Below are 16,907 nucleotides of genomic sequence, written 5' to 3'. Positions count from 1 at the left end.
AATAAAAATTTAAAATAATATAAGTCTAAGGAGTGCGTACATATAGCCACCGTGTCCAAAATAAACTTAATTTGGGATTACCCCTTCGATAAAAGTATCAGTTTTGTAAAATCCACTATATTCTATACATATACTGATCTTTGTACTTCCTTTTCAGCATTTATATTTTCTTGTACCCATTCATCCACTGTTAGTAATCAGTGTAAAATCAAAGCCAAAAGAGTTAAAAGTTATTTATTTTTAAAAGAACAGTCGCCAATTAAGTTATCGGACTTTCCTAAAGCTAGTTTTTTTTTCTTTTTACATAATTACCATTTTTTAAAGTTCAGTAAACACTTTCCATCTCGCAGTGATTTCACTAGCGCTTTTTTATGATTAAAATATCCTATATTTTGCAAAGATAATTCCAAAAATCCCCTGCTTGACACCGCACTCAAAAACCGTTGGTACTATAGGGTTTCTGCATACTTTTTTACATAATTATCACATCTGAAAGCGTAGTAGATACTACCACTTCCCGATTATTTCACGAGCGCTTTTATCGTTCAATTATTATATGTATTTCACCAAAACTAATGCCGCAATGTACTTACTTCACATCGCACTCGAAAACTGTTGGTACTATGAGATTCTATGCACTTTTTTTTACATAATTATCGCTTCTTAAAACTTAGTAAATATTTTCCATCTCGCAGCAATTTCACGAGCGCTTTTTTGAGTAAAATATTCTATATATTTCTGCCAAAATAGTTCCTAAAGTCGCATGTTTGACACGCTCGCGCTCGATGACCGTTGGTACCATGAGTGGATCTATGCAAAGAAAGCGTTCGAAAACAGAGAGACGCAATGAAAAACGATCCAACCGTGAAAAAAAAACAATTAAGAAGTGTCCTTTTATTCGATTTTGACGAGTATAGGTCTTGGTGTCGTTTTCTCGAAAAGGGAGGAATGAAATCCAATTTACTTAACAGGGTAACGAGATTGAATATGTTCGAAAGCAGTGCTTTAAATGGTTAAGATGAGCAAGACTTTTTGTTTCTTTTTTCCATGTGAACGATAACAATCATTAGCACTTTCTCGTTGCGCCTTGTATACAAACTTTACGTTTACGTCCGCGATTTTCAGGAAGTGGCGTTTCACAGCTACTTTCTGTGTTTTCTTTTCAATCGCGGGTACATTTTCTAATAATAATCGCTAAACTGCGTACACATAGTATAACACACACGTACACATCATACAGATATGTCTCCACGAACATTTGTGCGGCAGCCTGACTAAAAATACTGATGACCATAAATACAGCCAAGCCTGTACGAGTTGAAGCCAACTTTAAAAAATACATTTCAGTTTTCTTGACGCTGCTTCGTAGGCCGCAAACGATAGTATTATTTTTCGTACTTCGGGTTCGTATTCCGCGAAAGTTCGCCCTTCCTACACATTTTTTTCACTCATTTATTAATTAACAGATGCGATAAATAATGCGAAGAGCTTGCGTAACAATAACACACATGCGAAAACGTTATAATAAAATAACGATCTCCAAATAAGGCCGATGTGACAGTGGGCTGTGACTGATATTTTCTAACTCTAGCGCAAAAATTTACTTCTAATCTTGCGAGCCGTTGGTTGTATTATCGCGCTGCTTGCTTGAATTTGATTTAAAAATACGCACGCACCCAAGGAAGTGAAAAAGAAAAAAAATTAATATGAAATATGTGCGGAATTCTCTAGTACCTTTTAAGTGAACCCCGTTGTGCGCAAAAGTTATTGTGCGTCTAAAAACAATCCCATCGTTCTGTACGAATTCAATATTAGTAGTCCTGACTATTTCCGAGGTACTATTATTAAACAAAGTAAACATTTGTACAATATTAACGCACTTTATTGTTTTGTATCAAAGTTTTATAAATTAACACTAATTGACTTTAGCGAATATTTTTGTCTGATTTGTAATACTGGGTTATGAATAATTGCACAGAAATAACTATATTTCACTGCTTAAAAGAGGAGTACATTTCAGGTATACATCAGAAAATGACTCATTTATTGACTACTAACGATAAGTAAATTAATTTTCATTGTTTATTATATTCCGTGTAGGTAGTCAGTATTAACTTCACACTGATTTTTGCATTCATTTTTACGTAATGCTGTACCCACATCTTTCGTTACAAATTATCGTTCATATGTACAAATAAATTGAAAATGCAACGAGAATATTTTTTACGAACTCCTTTACTGATCAATTTTCAAGTTGTTTTCTAAATACAATATAAATATTTTTCAATTAAATACCTTTTTTTACCTACAAATATATTGTGTCACTGGTATTTATAAAGGGTGTGACCTTCTCTAGGACCTTCACTCATATTACTAACTTTGTTATCGATTTATTAAACCACTTTGATAATTATAGGAGAAAATTTAGTATTTTTTCTATTTAGGGTGGTAGCTGTTACATGTTGAAACTTATCAATAGTTATTAAAATAAAACACAAAAACACAAGATTGAATATGTTCGGAATGTCATTACAATATATAATTTCGTCTTTTATTTTAATAATTAGTAATTTGTCGTCAAGCTTTTCAGGAAAACATGACTTTAGTTAATAAGAAAACTTCTGGGTTATTGCTAAAAAAAAACGTAACATTTGAAACTTTCTTTAATTTAGTGAGTTATCGTATAATTTCTTCGAATGATTTCACGAACCTGTAAACTACCTTTTTCATGCAAATTTACAACTCGCTTTTATCCAACATTTTTCTTAAATATTCAAAATATTTCTGAACAAATTCTTTGTGATCCATAAGAATTTAATAACAATTTATTTTATAGTATTTTCCCTACGAGAAGAAGTAAATTCCTTAAATTGTTTCTGGTAAATAAAAAAGGAAAGCTTTTGGCAATTTCGCGCACTTCATCAAAGGATAGAAATCACAAATTTTGCCATTACATTTTAAGCCGTAATTTAAAGAATAAACTGCGACATTCTGCATTTAATTAAGACTCAAACTTGCTGAAACTTCGTCAATTGATAATAAAATTAACAATTCTTCGGAAATCATAACAGAAAGTTAATCAATAACGTGTATTTTAAGCTTCTTTTAAATATCATATTTTAACAATTGTATTGTGACATAAATTAACTACCTATACATATTGATACATAATAATTTAAAATTTAAAATTCGGTAAAATTATAAGTAAGAAGCTCTTTGGAAATTGTTCACAAATTATTGATTCTGTTGAACGTTTTAGATTTTTTATAGTATCTACTTTTTCTCTTCACAAACATATACGACTACTTTATTTTTAACATTATTGGCTTTCTATGCATATGTGCTTACCACAAAAGCATGCAAGGGAATTGCAATGATAGTTTTCGTTTCACGTCGATATGCCCAAAAAAACTATGTTGTAATGGAGAAGATGCATCCATTTCCTTTCTATTAACGTCAAATACTCAGTATCTCAGAATAGCTTAAAATTTTACAACTTGAACTAGTAAATATAATTTCGCTTCGTAGTACTCAAAATAGTTTTTCATTTTTACAAAAATCTCTTGAGACATGAAATTTTTCAAGTTTCTAACTTAGCGTTATTTTGGTATGAGTCTACAACTCTCGCAATTTTTTTCTCGAAATTCGAATTATCGCAGTTTCACTATAATTTGACTGGAACAGGTTGGGCGGGCGCAGACGGTACCACAATTAAGAGCAAATGTTTCTCGTTGATAATATCTAGCAAGAACTATCTATATTTAATTAGTTAATTTGTTTAAAATAAGAAAACTTAATGGCGAAATGTAAATGAATGTAATTGTTTCAGGAATTTGACGGAAATGGCGCACACGCAACAGCTACAAAGCAGTCTGAAACGAAGTCAGAAGACAGATTTTACGACCTCAACGACATTGACGAAAGAACGAAGTTTTATTCGAACGAACAAGGACCCTCATAAGCGAAAAAGTCAAACAATGGCAACCATAAAAGGAAAACCGACAATGGAAATCTATCGTCCACCAAATGTGCGAACAGATAGTGGCGTCTTAAATGTACACGCGAAGGAATTCACGATGAATCATGATCTAAAAACTTCCAAGAGCAGTGCCAATTTAGCTCAACACATTGACTTTCAAGCGCATGGTTTACAACATTCGTCTTCGAGCGGAAACATTCTGCGACATATTCACGGTTCCGCGCCCTTTATACCGATAGTTCCTGCCCCAATGGTACTTCCTCCTTTGTTGCATTCGGCGTCCACGCACGTGTTACTCAATCACCATTATCCTAGAGTCAATTTTCAAATTGCAAATAACAGTAACAATAACAGCGACGCTCTCTCTCAACAAACTATTCTCCCAAACTTGAATCACGCTCAGCATTTTACCAATTTCAATAATAATCATCACGGTAGCAGCCACGGAAATTTGAAGAGGTCGAAAAGCTTAGGCGCCGCCGATTCGAGGAACTTGATAGAGAAACTGAAGAGTTTTTCCAAGGAAGAAACAAATTTAGGTAAGAAATTTATTTCTGTTTTTCATTTGGCTAGTGGCGTAAGTAAGGGGTGAGATATAAACGGCTCCGATCTAAGGTGCGTTTAACTCTTACCGTTTTAACAATTTTTAGCAGTTACACCCCTGCATTTAAAGGTAAATAATATCTTAATTCGAAAAAATGGCGTTAATTGATGTCTTTTCAAATTCTATAGCTGAAATGTACGAATATTACAAAATTAGAACGCGAATTTGTTTATGTGTTTTATACACTAGCGGCGAGTTAACAATCGAACATAGGAATATTTTAATTGAAAAATATGACGTGATATAGAAAAATTCGTACAAATACATTCTGCTACACCTTGATAAAAATATCTTGAGAGTTCTATTAATTTGAGACAGTTTTCATAGAATCTAATGATATTATTAGATAGACGTGGTTGAATAAATATATTTCGTATGTTCACCAAACTATGGATTTTCGCTCGTGGACTTAAAAGAAATGCCAATAAAGGAATGCGTTAGAGACATATTAGAGGCAGAAACGGGAGTCAGGAATGGTAGAAGTAGACTTAGATTAGATTACTGTTCGCAAATGGTTAAGGATGTGGGTTGTTCTAGTTTTAGGGAAATGCGAAAATTAGTTCAGAATAGGAAAGAGTGTAGGTGCGTGTCCAACTAAGGAATACGTAATTTCTATGTTCGGTGAACTTTTTACCGTAGCTGTATATCTTATCGTTAGAAATTTTATTTTGGGACCATAATTTGATAAATCGTATAATCATTTTGACTATAGTTTGCAGGGAGAAAAGAAGCCAGGACTTTTAACCTTTAAGAGCCTGTTTGAAATCGCTACCCAGCACAAATACAAATTAATATTAATTTATAAAGGGCATTTATAGTATATATTAAAATGATATTTTGCAATCTGTAAAAAAAAATAAAAACGCATCTCTCATTAAATAAAAATAAATAGGTAATAGATGCAATATTGATTAAAACCTATCATGAAATAAGATTATTATGCAGTTGAAAGAACAATTAAAATAGGCGTGATAGATTAGGAGAAAATTCAATTAAAATTCAATCTGCTCTTGTGTTCTTAACACTGAATATAATCATTCACATGTTTGGCAAAGTTCTTTGGCATCAAATTTTATTCTTCTGTTATTAAATAGTTGATGTTGACAAATTAAGCACGAGTTTGTGTATATTTTGGAGATGCCTCCCCTCTATTTATTGTATAGTGAACTAAATTTTAATATTGGTTTTCCTTTTTAGGTAAATTTCCTTCAGAAGACCAAAGCAATTTGGATATGGCGATAGACGATCCTAATCAACTTCCTTCTCGAACTTTGATGGATTTAGTTAAAGTAATTTTAGAGAGAGTAGTTGAAGGAATAAGATATTCGGAAGCCGGTGCCAAAACGTGTATATCGATTATCGATCGAGAGAAGAACCAAACCTTCCTAGAATCTTTGCTAAACACGTGCCAACAGTGGTACCAAGAAAGGGATAAGATTTTACGAGGAGTAAAAGCAGGCGATGGAACCCGTTTCACTGCTTTCATGTGGTTTCTTACGGAAATGTGCGGTCAATTGAAACGTCATAAACTACTGAGCAAACACGAGAACCTTCAGCCCGATTTGGTGCTGTTATCAGTGCTGGCAAAATGTTGCCAAGCTTGCGTCAGTTTACCAATTACGTGCCTTCCAGAGACTGAGTGTTTGTTTTTTGTGTTAACATCCATTGGTCGTGATTTAGAAAGTGAATTGCCCGTTCAATTGGAGCAACTATTGGCAAGTGTTCGTGACGCTTTTCTGGCTTCAGCGGGATCGCCAGCTGTCAGACGAACCCTTTTACAATTAATCGAGTTGCACGCCTCAAATTGGCAACTTCCCGGATCCTCTGTACTTTATTATTATCCGAGAATCAAATGATTTATCGTTTATTTATTTATTTATTATTGTAGGCATTTTTGTTGGGGGGGGGGGCAATTTGAAATCGAAATTATACTCTAAATTATTTTAAATAATTTTACCACTATTGTGAGTATGTATTACAAATATACTATATTTGCTATAAGTACATATATAATAGTTACGGTAAAATTTTGTTACGGATTCGTTGGAATGGTTCAATGGAAATTGAAACACAACTAATTCTTTAATTCACTAAAAAGTAATCCCCATAATATGTGATGGAGAAAAATTAATCCAATAATTATCTCATATCTACTTAATGCAATACGTAGATTTTTGTACTTTAACGGTTTATATAACGCCTTGTTCGGGAATAGTAACTGTTAGTGGTAGTAGAACCAAAAAGTGCCATTGATGAATATTAAGTTTTCTAATAAAGTGTGATTTTTTTTAATAAAATTCATTTGTATTAAAGTTGCTTTTTTGTTTGTAAATTGCCTATTTAACGTTAAAACTTTTCAGGGCCATTAAAACGTCACGAATATTGGTAATTTTTAATCTTACTCTAGCCAAGGGACCGTCACTCAGAATTTCACCTTTTTGGAACCCTTCTTCCAACTTTCGCTAACCCTAAGTCACACTTTTAACAAATATTTCGTCACAAAAATTAGCCCCACCCCTGTAAATGATTTCTTGTGATTAAAAACAGCAATGAGAATGACTTTCCACCATAATGAAACTGCCAAGTTAAAGAAAAATATAAAAAAAAATTGATGAACTGCGAATGTCATATATTTCCTTAGACCTCCCTTCCCTCTTGACATACTTCGTCACGCTAAGCAATACCTCCCTTCCCCTTATTTGCGAACGGTCCCCAATTTGATATCGTACAATCGTCTCCAAACTTTTTAGCGCAAAAATTTCAAGATAATAAAATGTTACGCACCCGTTACCCGTGTAACCAATCATTCCGCACTCTTTTAATGAACGTGGAATACCGAAACCTACCATTTGATATAAGTATGTTACATATACCTTCCACCTATACACACACCACTTCCAAATTGCTATTATAATTGAGTATTATGTGTATAGGTCAGTGCTAATAGTAGTTTTGACGAAACTTTGCAAAAAATAAAGTACCATAATCCTCTAAGAACACCTGAACAAATGTAGCTGAAGAAAAATATTATAAACTTTTTGAAGTGAAACTTCTTTACGCACGGTAGAGTAAGTTCGTTTCATGCGAGTTGCTATGTAACGAAATCATGCAACGGATGTCCCCCTCTACTCGGCCACGTAGTCGAGTTCGTAGTGGAGATCTCTTAAGCCGTGAACGCACTTCAATGCAACGTTCGTTACAGGCAACTCCGGCATGTATAGTGTAAAATTTAAATTCAGTGTACAAATAATACCATTAAACCAATTCCTTAATCCCTATCCCGGTATGTTTGTGTGTTTGAAGAAGTTTCACTTCAGTAGCATGTTGTATAATTACACGTTGTATTTGTTTTTTTTTAATTTGCATATTTTTATATGTACCTACTTAAAACTTTTAAAACTTTACTTTTAAACTTTTTAATGTAATTTCGCTTTACAGGTTTTTATTCATTTCTTGTTTTTTAATTTAAGGTAATACGCTAACATTATTTCCCCCTTCTCTCACAAAAAAACCTATAAAAACTTTTACAAAGACTAAGTTATTTAAGAGAGGAAGTCCAACTAAAATTTTCTCTTGGTTTTGTAAAATGTTCGTAAGCAGGTTGCAATTCATCTGGAATTCCAATAGCATGCTTTGTGTAGTATTCTTTAGTATATTCCTTAAACACATTAAATTGTTGTTGCCGTCTTCGTAACTTGCGTGTTTTAGTACAATCGAGTAAAAATGCGCTTCCGCCCTCGGGGGTTGCTTCTTTGGCCGATTTCATTATTCTTGATAGAAATACGTCTTCTGTTTCGTTTTTAAATTCGTGGTATTTCATTATTTCTTCTGCGGTTCTGCGGGGATACTCTCGAAATACAAAAGTACAATAACTGCGCCGGTTGTTATTCATTACAGTATTTACATCTTCTCTTTTTAATGTATTTGCTGACGTTTTTGAATTCGATGGATTTACTCTACAAATTTTATATAATTCCTGCTGCAATGAGAGTAATTTATAAGGTGAGTGAAAAATAGATGACTTTGAAAGTTTCATGAAATTTGATGAAGTCATACTGAAAATTTAGATGGGTGATGATAAACTATTTAATTTTTTTTAGCTTGACATCAGAGTGTTTGATTTGTTTAAAATAAAAATTATAAACGTGGTGTACCTATTATAACGTTTTTACTAGTTTCATTTCGTTAAAAAAATGTTTTAAAAACTTAATACACCGAAAGATGTTAAAAAATTAGCAAAGAGGGAAGCAAACTCGTGCTGAAGTAATAAATATGAAATATGTATTAAACGTGCTAAAGAGAGCGCTCATAAATTTCAGTTCTGTTAAAATATTCTTATTTGTGTTTGTAAAGACAAAGAGTATACAAAAAATGTGTAGATTATTATGATGTTAACTAACTTTAAATTCATCTTAAAATTAAAACTAAATATGTAATTTTGTGCAGTTTGTTGTTTCCGTATTTTTAAAAAGACGCCATTCAAACTTTTTCATGCGCATGCTCAATATATTCAAAATGGGAAAATAACCTTAGCAAAATGTAAGGTTAAGCAACTGTCACCAAAGGCAAACTATTATTATGAAGATTAAAAGCGTTATAGAAAGTGAAGTTAAAAATAGTAAATTTACCCTCGTTTTTATGATAAAAAGACCAGTTTTTGTGTTTATTGATAAATAGTTATAAGCAGTCAAAATGGCTCTTCGTTGGAGTTCGGAGTTTTTTACCGCAATGGAGCACCGCGATTTACAAGCAAATGCTATGGCTGTAGACAGTACTGGAACTTATGTACTTCTTGCTGGGTAAGTATGTTATTATTCTTATATCACCAAAATGCTTACTCCCAATTTTACAGGCGTAGATATATTGCAATCAAAGATCTTGATGATGTTGATCCAGACAATGTTCGCAAGTTCCCTAGGCAAAGTAAATATGATGTTGGTGTGGCAGAGTGGAATCCAACTTCTTATCATAATGAATTGTGTGTTATTTCTGTAAGTTTCGCAATAAGAAGTGTTAAACAGTTTATAATTACTGTTTTGTAATTAATTTAGTGCAATCAAAGATTGGAAGTATTAACTTGGAGAATGGGTGAACTTATTCAAACTCATTCACTAAGGGCACACACTCGAGTAATTACTGACTTAAATTGGCATAGATTTGACCCAAATTTACTTGCATCTTGTTCAGCTGACACTTTCATACATATTTGGGACATGAGAGATGCTAGAAGACCAGCTTTGTCTTTGTCAGCAATTGCCGAGGCTTCTCAAGTACAATGGAATAGAATTTCACCTAATTTTCTTGCAACAACTCATGATGGCGATGTTAAATTGTGGGATCAACGCAAGGGAAGTGCCCCCATGCAGTATATTGCAGCTCATTTATCAAAAATTCATGGTTTAGATTGGAGTCCCCACTCTGAAACACAACTAACTACTTCTAGTCAAGACAGTACAGTAAAGTTTTTTGATGTTTGTAATGCAAGGCGAGCTGAATTTGTGCTAACAACAAATGCACCAGTTTGGAGAGCAAGGTAATGTGAATTATTAATATATTAAAGAGGAACATATATTAAGCCAAAATTATGAAAACAAGAAAACTGTAATGCATGTCTTTTTAAGTTTTCATAAAGTATATCGAAGGAAATTATTATTATTTTATTTTAATATTACAGACAGGCACTTGAATTTTATTTATATATATATAGATCAACAAAACACTACATATGAAGTGTTATTTCATCACTAAAATAATTTTTTAGTGAAGAAATAAAAATGATGAAACATTCTATTTAGTAATAAATTGAATTTTCTGAAAGAAAAATAAATTTCAAATACTTTTCTAAATTGGACTAAATGACTAACTATTGAAATTGCTCTACTTCCGATTACTACTTAATCGGTAGGCGCTTCGGCGAATCCGACAATCCCCTGAAGGGGAGTAGCTTTAGGGGGTGTCTTTTCCTCGAGGATAAACTAAATAAAAAAAAATTACTACTTAAAGCATTAACTGTATTTATAAAAAATTCCATTAATATTATTTTGTTTCTATAGATATACTCCCTTTGGCAATGGCTTGGTGACTGTAGTTGTACCACAGTTAAGAAGAGGAGAGACAAGTCTACATTTATGGAACTATACAAATCGCAGCTCGCCAGTTCACACATTTATTGGTCATCGGGACGTTGTTTTAGAATTTGAATGGAGAAGACAAAGACCAGGAGACTCTGATTATCAGTTGGTGACTTGGTCAAAAGATCAGACGTTACTCGTGTGGCGCATAGAACCCTATTTACAAAAACTCTGTGGTCATGACCCAGAAGAGGTATAAATTTCCATTTTAGATCAAAAACATAATTTTTGTTGTAAGAGTATGTAATTAAGATATTAAACATAGTGCACACTAACGATTAATTTAGATTTTAATTGTTTTAATACAATGGATTATTCGTAGTAACGATGTAATCGGGACGTAGAATTTTTTTCATTTTATGTCTTGGTTGAAAAAAAATAATATAAGTAACTACCCTAAAATTGAATTTATTTATTAATTTGCTTTTCTAGGTAAGAGCAGATGAGCTTGAAAGTGATGTGATGGAGACAGCTTCAGAAGCGAGTGCAGTCATCACGCAGCCTCTTCAACAGGAATTTTCTCTACTAAACGTGCTTATATCTAACTTAGAAGTCAATAAAATGGATTACTTCAAACGTTTTTGCTCTGTTACCGCCACTGCCAATAATTGCGTAGTCAATTTAAATGTGTCTTTTCCCAATATGTACCCCAATGGTGTCGCCCCTGTCTTTCAAATTGCCCCTGGATCAAAAGTAAGTCTTCATAACTTCACAGACAATATTTTTTATGTTTATAAGATTAACATCCTATTTACCATTATATTATATATTTTTGTTTATTTATTTATTATTAATTGCCCTTACATTAAATACAGTTTTAATGCATTTATATTCATTGGATCAGTTCATATATTTTAAATACACTTAAATACCTAATACTAAGATCTAACAAAATTGACTTGAAACTAATGTAAGTATAATAATAAGTAAAGAAAAGTAATTAGAATTAAAAGCCACAAGCTACCTAATGGTACTTTAGTTATACCAGAAAGCATCCTAATTATTAAAATTAAATTACAAATTGCTTTTTATCCAATTTATTAATAATTTCTTCGTATATAAGTAAATTTTATTTTTACTATTTTCGATTTCCGAGGGCAAATTATTGAATATAGTAGTTGCAGTACATATACTTATGATTTTTATAAGCGGGTTGCAAAACATCTCTACTTCTGGTACCCATACTACTATTTTTATATAAGGTTTTACAAGTTGAAATAAGAAAACTCTGTAGCAGTTTGTCTCGCATCTTTTATTTTGTTTTGTTTTAGGTGAAAGAAAGCGTCGCAAGTCAACTTTTGCAAACAATTACGCAAACCGCCCAACAACGTGTCGCGAAAAACCGTACATGTCTGGAACCATGCCTTCGACAATTCGTTGCAGTTTTAGAACAATTAACCAACGATCCGTCTGACAGTAATCGTTCTCAGCATCGCCCTATCTTAGAATCAGCTGAAATGGTGGGTTCGTTTAATGACGCTTGCGTTCCCTTTCCGCGGACGTCGGGTGCCAAGTTCGGTTCCGTCGGTACCCTCGTCTGTTTCGGCCAAAGTTTGCGCCACCGTAGAGGAAATGCGAAAGTCGACGCAACAACACCACGAGCCCTTTCTGCTCTTGGTAGTAACAAGTTTGGTTACAAAATAAACAACGGCCACAATTTACCGTCGTATTTTTTGCACAAACATCGTCATAGATCTAAGTATCATCACAAAACTATAGTGCAAAAATCGGTAATAACAGTTTACGATGTGTCTGGATTGTTAGCTGAAAGTCGGCAACTTGCAGAGCAGTATGTTTTAGACGATAGTGTTAGTCGAATATGTAAACTGAATTCGGAAGCTGCAGCTAGTATAGAAAGGTGGGACTTAGTACAAGCCTGGACCTTGGCGGAATTGGCAGTTGCATCTCAACAGGAGGAGGAGGACATGCAGTGGTCAAAACATCCCTTCGGATATCAGTTGATTGAGTCCTTGTAAGTATAACAATTATAATGTTTAAGCACACAAAGTGGCAAGGTTTCTCTAAGTGATGTATACGAAGCAGTTGTTAATCGACCATGCGCGACAAGATTTATATAGTCATCATAAAAACGAAATAAAGAAATCAACTTAAGGCTAAACCAGAATTAAGACCGGCATTAAGCAATATTCGTCCTAAAATCGACTGAATTTGCGACAAAACAGAAGTCCATTCATTACACTAATTAGCAAAATGTTGTTCGTTGTACCTTTACTATTTTTTTTTTAACAAGGGATTCGTAGTTGTCTGGGAAATTTGATAGAGATAAAAGTATAAGAAGTGCTGGTCTAATTTGACGTACTGTAGTCTTTTTACATGGATTTTATTAATACTAAAAGATGCTTAATGTTAGAAGCGTTCGAAATGTGGTGTTATAGGCGGATGATGAGGATAACGTGGGTAGAAAAGGTTAGAAATGAAGAGGTATTGGAAAGAATAGGAGAACAGAGGACTCTATGGAAGTCAATAAAAAATAGGCGAGATAGGTTGGTAGGACACCTTCTCAGGCATGAAGGTCTAGTCAGAGACATATTACAGGCAGAAACAGGAGTTAAGAGGGATAGAGGTAGACCTAGATTAGGTTACTGTTCGCAAATAGTTAAGGATGTGGGCTGTTCTAGTTTTAGGGAAATGCGAAGTTTAGCTAAGGATAGGAAAGAGTCGAGGTACGTGTCCAACCAGTCTTAGGACTGACGACCTTATGATGATGATGATGAAAAAATGCTTGAAATAAAGATTAGATCATAAGCTTTTATTTTATAATTCATTACAAAAAAACGTTTTTGCTATAGGATTTCCCATTATGCCAAACAGTCCGATTTACAAATGGCAGCGATGTTAAGTTGCTTGTATGGGAAAGGCCAAGAAGAACTGAATTCTAAAAAAACTAGCCAATGTTTGGCCTCTTCACAGGTACTTGATGTATTTCGTATTTAATAATTCAGAATTGTTAAAATAAGTTTTATTTTGTAGCAACTTACAAGGGGGAAAAGGTTATTAAAGGTAATTAGGGTCAGTTTGTATGATTTACATACACTGCAAATAAATGTAACTGAAATTGCGAAACTGTTTTGCTTTTGGGGTTTAAATTTGTGTGTTCGACCATGCTGATTAGTAACACGTTATATGAAATTATTACTTGTTTAAACTGTTCATTATAAAAATGTTTTCCGTTTTTTTGCACGGTTATGTCATTTAAAGTTGCTAAAAAAATAAAAATAAAAAAGATGTTTTGCGATATTGTAAGATAAACCATACTTGGGTTGTGAATTCACTAATGTAGTACATTTCAAAATTCAATATCTTTAAACTCTGCACACTTTGATAGGATATATAAACTTGAGAAACAAAATTAAAATTGAAATTTGAAATACTATCTATAAATAACATAAAAGCTGTTTTAAATGACATTTTTTGTAGTTATGTTTTGTTTTTGCTTTCGATCTTAACTTCTCGATTTTTATTTATTTATTTTATTATATGTTACTTTAGAACAGTTCTCCATACCACACCATACCACCTGCCGATGTAGTAGCCGAAGGTTGGGTGTTTCCCCTATTGAGGACGGTTCGTTCTAATTCTTTGGATAACTTTCCATTAGAGGAAAAACATGCACCTGTTCCTCAAAAGTACCAATGTAGTAAACAGTTTGAGTACTACAAACTAGCTTATGCTGAAATGTTACACAGGTAAGATTTTATTTTTGGAAATGCTCCAGAAATTATGATTTTTATTACATTGACTTCTTTAAAATAAGGTTGCGCTTTTGCTTTTCTGAGAGAAGATGCCGAAAATACACCTAAAATATTTATGAGGAGAGTCATTCTTGTTTTTATTAAACTTTAACTAGTTTACTTTTTTATTAAAGGAGATTCATCCTTTTGAAAATTTATAGTATATTTAAACCACGACATTAAAATAAATTGTGCAATTTTATTTTTAACCCCAATTTTTTGAGATTATCCAGTATGCATTTTTTTTAAATAATAGTGGAGATTCTAATTAAAAAAACAAATGTGTAAACTCTGCTGAGGCACATTTTACGATTGTGCTAAATCTCAGGTTGATTGCATTAGAAGTTGCTCAGTTATTCAAACAAACGTGCATTGAAATCTCGTCCTTTTTGTAGGGAGCCCTAAAAGAGAGTTGCCCTATTGATTTCTCCTATATAAAACCCTAAAGACAATATTGATGACGAAAATTCTGATTTTACTGAATTCGTACTTAATTCTACAGTCAACATAAATAAAAAAAATTAACCTTCAGTAGTTCTAACTCAAATTTAAATTAATTTACTCAAATAACACATATAAATTACAATAAAATGCAATTTTTTCTATTTCCAATTCACTCCCTTATTTATTTAATTAAAGGTGGGGGCTTTTATACAATCGTGCGGAAGTATTGAAGTTTTTGTGTACTCCAGCAGAAGCTCACAAAGGTGTAGAGTTCCTTATCGATTGTCAACATTGTTTGAAACCTGTTAAGAACAATGCTTGTCCGAATTGTAAAAAGTTAGCGTTTAACTGTGTTATTTGTCACATTTCGGTTAGGGGTTCGTCGAATTTTTGTTTGGTGTGTGGTCACGGTGGTCACACTCAACATATGGAAAGGTGGTTTAGTAGAAATAAAATCTGCCCCTCAGGCTGCGGTTGTAACTGCCTTATCGAAACTGCCGGAATTTTTAGTTGATCTGTAATTGTGGTTGTTAATATTTAAAATTTAATAAGTTACCGCCTTCAAGGGTCGCAATTGCGATCTTTTTAGATAAATATTTTTAACGAGTTTTGTACAGTTGACGAAAAGTAATAAAATACATATACATANAAACCTAGTGAACATATAAGATAATTTCAAAAAATTGGAAGTGTAACTTTTCTTTAAAATTCCAATATAAATGAGGGTTTACCGTATTTTTTAATTTTGTTTTATATAGGGGGAAAAAAAAAAAACAACGCAATACAACAAAATGAATAAGAAATTCGATATTTACTTTATTAATAAAAAAAAACATTTATAGACAATACTGCTCACTTCGTAATAATTTTCTGCATAAATTTCTATAATTTTATGAGTTATCCTAGTGTTTGCACTTTTTCCTTTTTTTTATGAAAATGGTTTAAGAAAACTTTTGGAATTAAAATTTTACTTAATAACAAGACAATTAAATATTTTCTGTTAAAACTTTCCGATAATACCTGATATTTCAGTTAAAGAGTTATAGGACGTTCCTTGTATTTCACGTATCTGAAGCGACATCTCACGACCAATAGCCAAATATTATTAAATCTAGTTTACAGGTTTCAACTGTATTACAGATTTACAAATAAATTTCAGCAAATGTTCGATTTTTTTTCCTGTACATGGGTTGACTTTGACTGATAAAAACGTAAAAAACTCCATAAATAATCATAGCGAGAGGTAATTTATATCATTTATTAATTAATTAATTAATTACTGACGAATTAAGCAAAATTATTCAGCAAATGCGTACTGCCTTGCTGCTTGTGTGCTCTACAGGACAACACAATTAAAAGGGTAAGAAACAATAACAATTACAGACACTTAAACTTTGTTTTAAAACAAAAAGATGCAATTCGTGGGTGTTTTTGTGGTTACTAATTTGCGTATATGAGAAAACTAAGGCTAACTAATTCCTTGGAATAACACAATATAAATTAACTCGCAAAATTTAGAAGATATTCGGTTTTAGAAAATACTTTTTATTTTATTTAACAATCGGCAATTTTTTTATACTAATGTAAAAAAGCAAATACATTTCAGTATATACATATAAGTTATTACACCATTGAACACTGCAATAGATATTCAAAAATAGCAACGCAAACTACTACATTGTAAACTGTAAATTTAGTGTTCTGAATTGTATACACTGAGTTTAAAATCTATCGTTTAATTGCTCAATAGTGTTAATTTGCTCAACATAAACTAATTGTTTTAAGTGGCCCCACAAAATGTCTAAAGGGTTGAGTTATAAATAACTTTTATTGAAATGTATTTGCCTTTTTCTGCTTTATAATAATAAATGAATTGTTAAATAAAATATTAAAGTATTTTTTAAAACTGAAAATCTAAATGAAATTCTATCTGAAGAAAGTTATTTTTTGATTTATAATTAGAATTCTAGTTTTTTGATATAACATTTCATTTTTGC

General features: G+C 32.4%; 2 protein-coding genes across 4 annotated transcripts; both read left to right on the top strand.

The window, feature by feature from the left end:
- Positions 1-1,319: 1,319 nt before the first annotated feature.
- LOC108740824 lies at positions 1,320-6,895 on the top strand. Of its 2 annotated transcripts, none has more exons than XM_018475314.2 (3): positions 1,320-1,403; positions 3,830-4,518; positions 5,781-6,895. In XM_018475314.2, the coding sequence occupies exons 2-3, from the start codon at positions 3,843-3,845 to the stop codon at positions 6,437-6,439; spliced, it is 1,335 nt and encodes a 444-aa protein (XP_018330816.1). In that variant the 5' UTR covers positions 1,320-1,403; positions 3,830-3,842; the 3' UTR covers positions 6,440-6,895. The 2 variants fall into 2 exon arrangements, with proteins under 2 accessions (XP_018330816.1, XP_018330814.1); XM_018475312.2 differs by having other exon boundaries at positions 1,362-1,835.
- A 2,216-nt stretch (positions 6,896-9,111) lies between these two features.
- LOC108740828 (GATOR complex protein WDR59) lies at positions 9,112-15,545 on the top strand. Of its 2 annotated transcripts, XM_025976930.1 has the most exons (10): positions 9,112-9,382; positions 9,436-9,574; positions 9,635-10,116; positions 10,637-10,907; positions 11,147-11,407; positions 11,986-12,686; positions 13,525-13,645; positions 13,706-13,735; positions 14,225-14,421; positions 15,106-15,545. In XM_025976930.1, the coding sequence occupies exons 1-10, from the start codon at positions 9,276-9,278 to the stop codon at positions 15,422-15,424; spliced, it is 2,628 nt and encodes an 875-aa protein (XP_025832715.1). In that variant the 5' UTR covers positions 9,112-9,275; the 3' UTR covers positions 15,425-15,545. The 2 variants fall into 2 exon arrangements, with proteins under 2 accessions (XP_025832715.1, XP_025832716.1); XM_025976931.1 differs by lacking the exon at positions 13,706-13,735.
- The last annotated feature ends 1,362 nt before the right edge of the window (positions 15,546-16,907 follow it).

The sequence above is a fragment of the Agrilus planipennis genome, unplaced genomic scaffold, assembly GCF_000699045.2.
Source record: "Agrilus planipennis isolate EAB-ADULT unplaced genomic scaffold, Apla_2.0 scaffold299, whole genome shotgun sequence".
In the NCBI taxonomy this organism is placed as follows: domain Eukaryota; kingdom Metazoa; phylum Arthropoda; class Insecta; order Coleoptera; family Buprestidae; genus Agrilus; species Agrilus planipennis.
The sequence above is the reverse complement of the archived record's forward strand: the minus strand, read 5'-3'. Positions and strand labels throughout refer to the sequence as shown.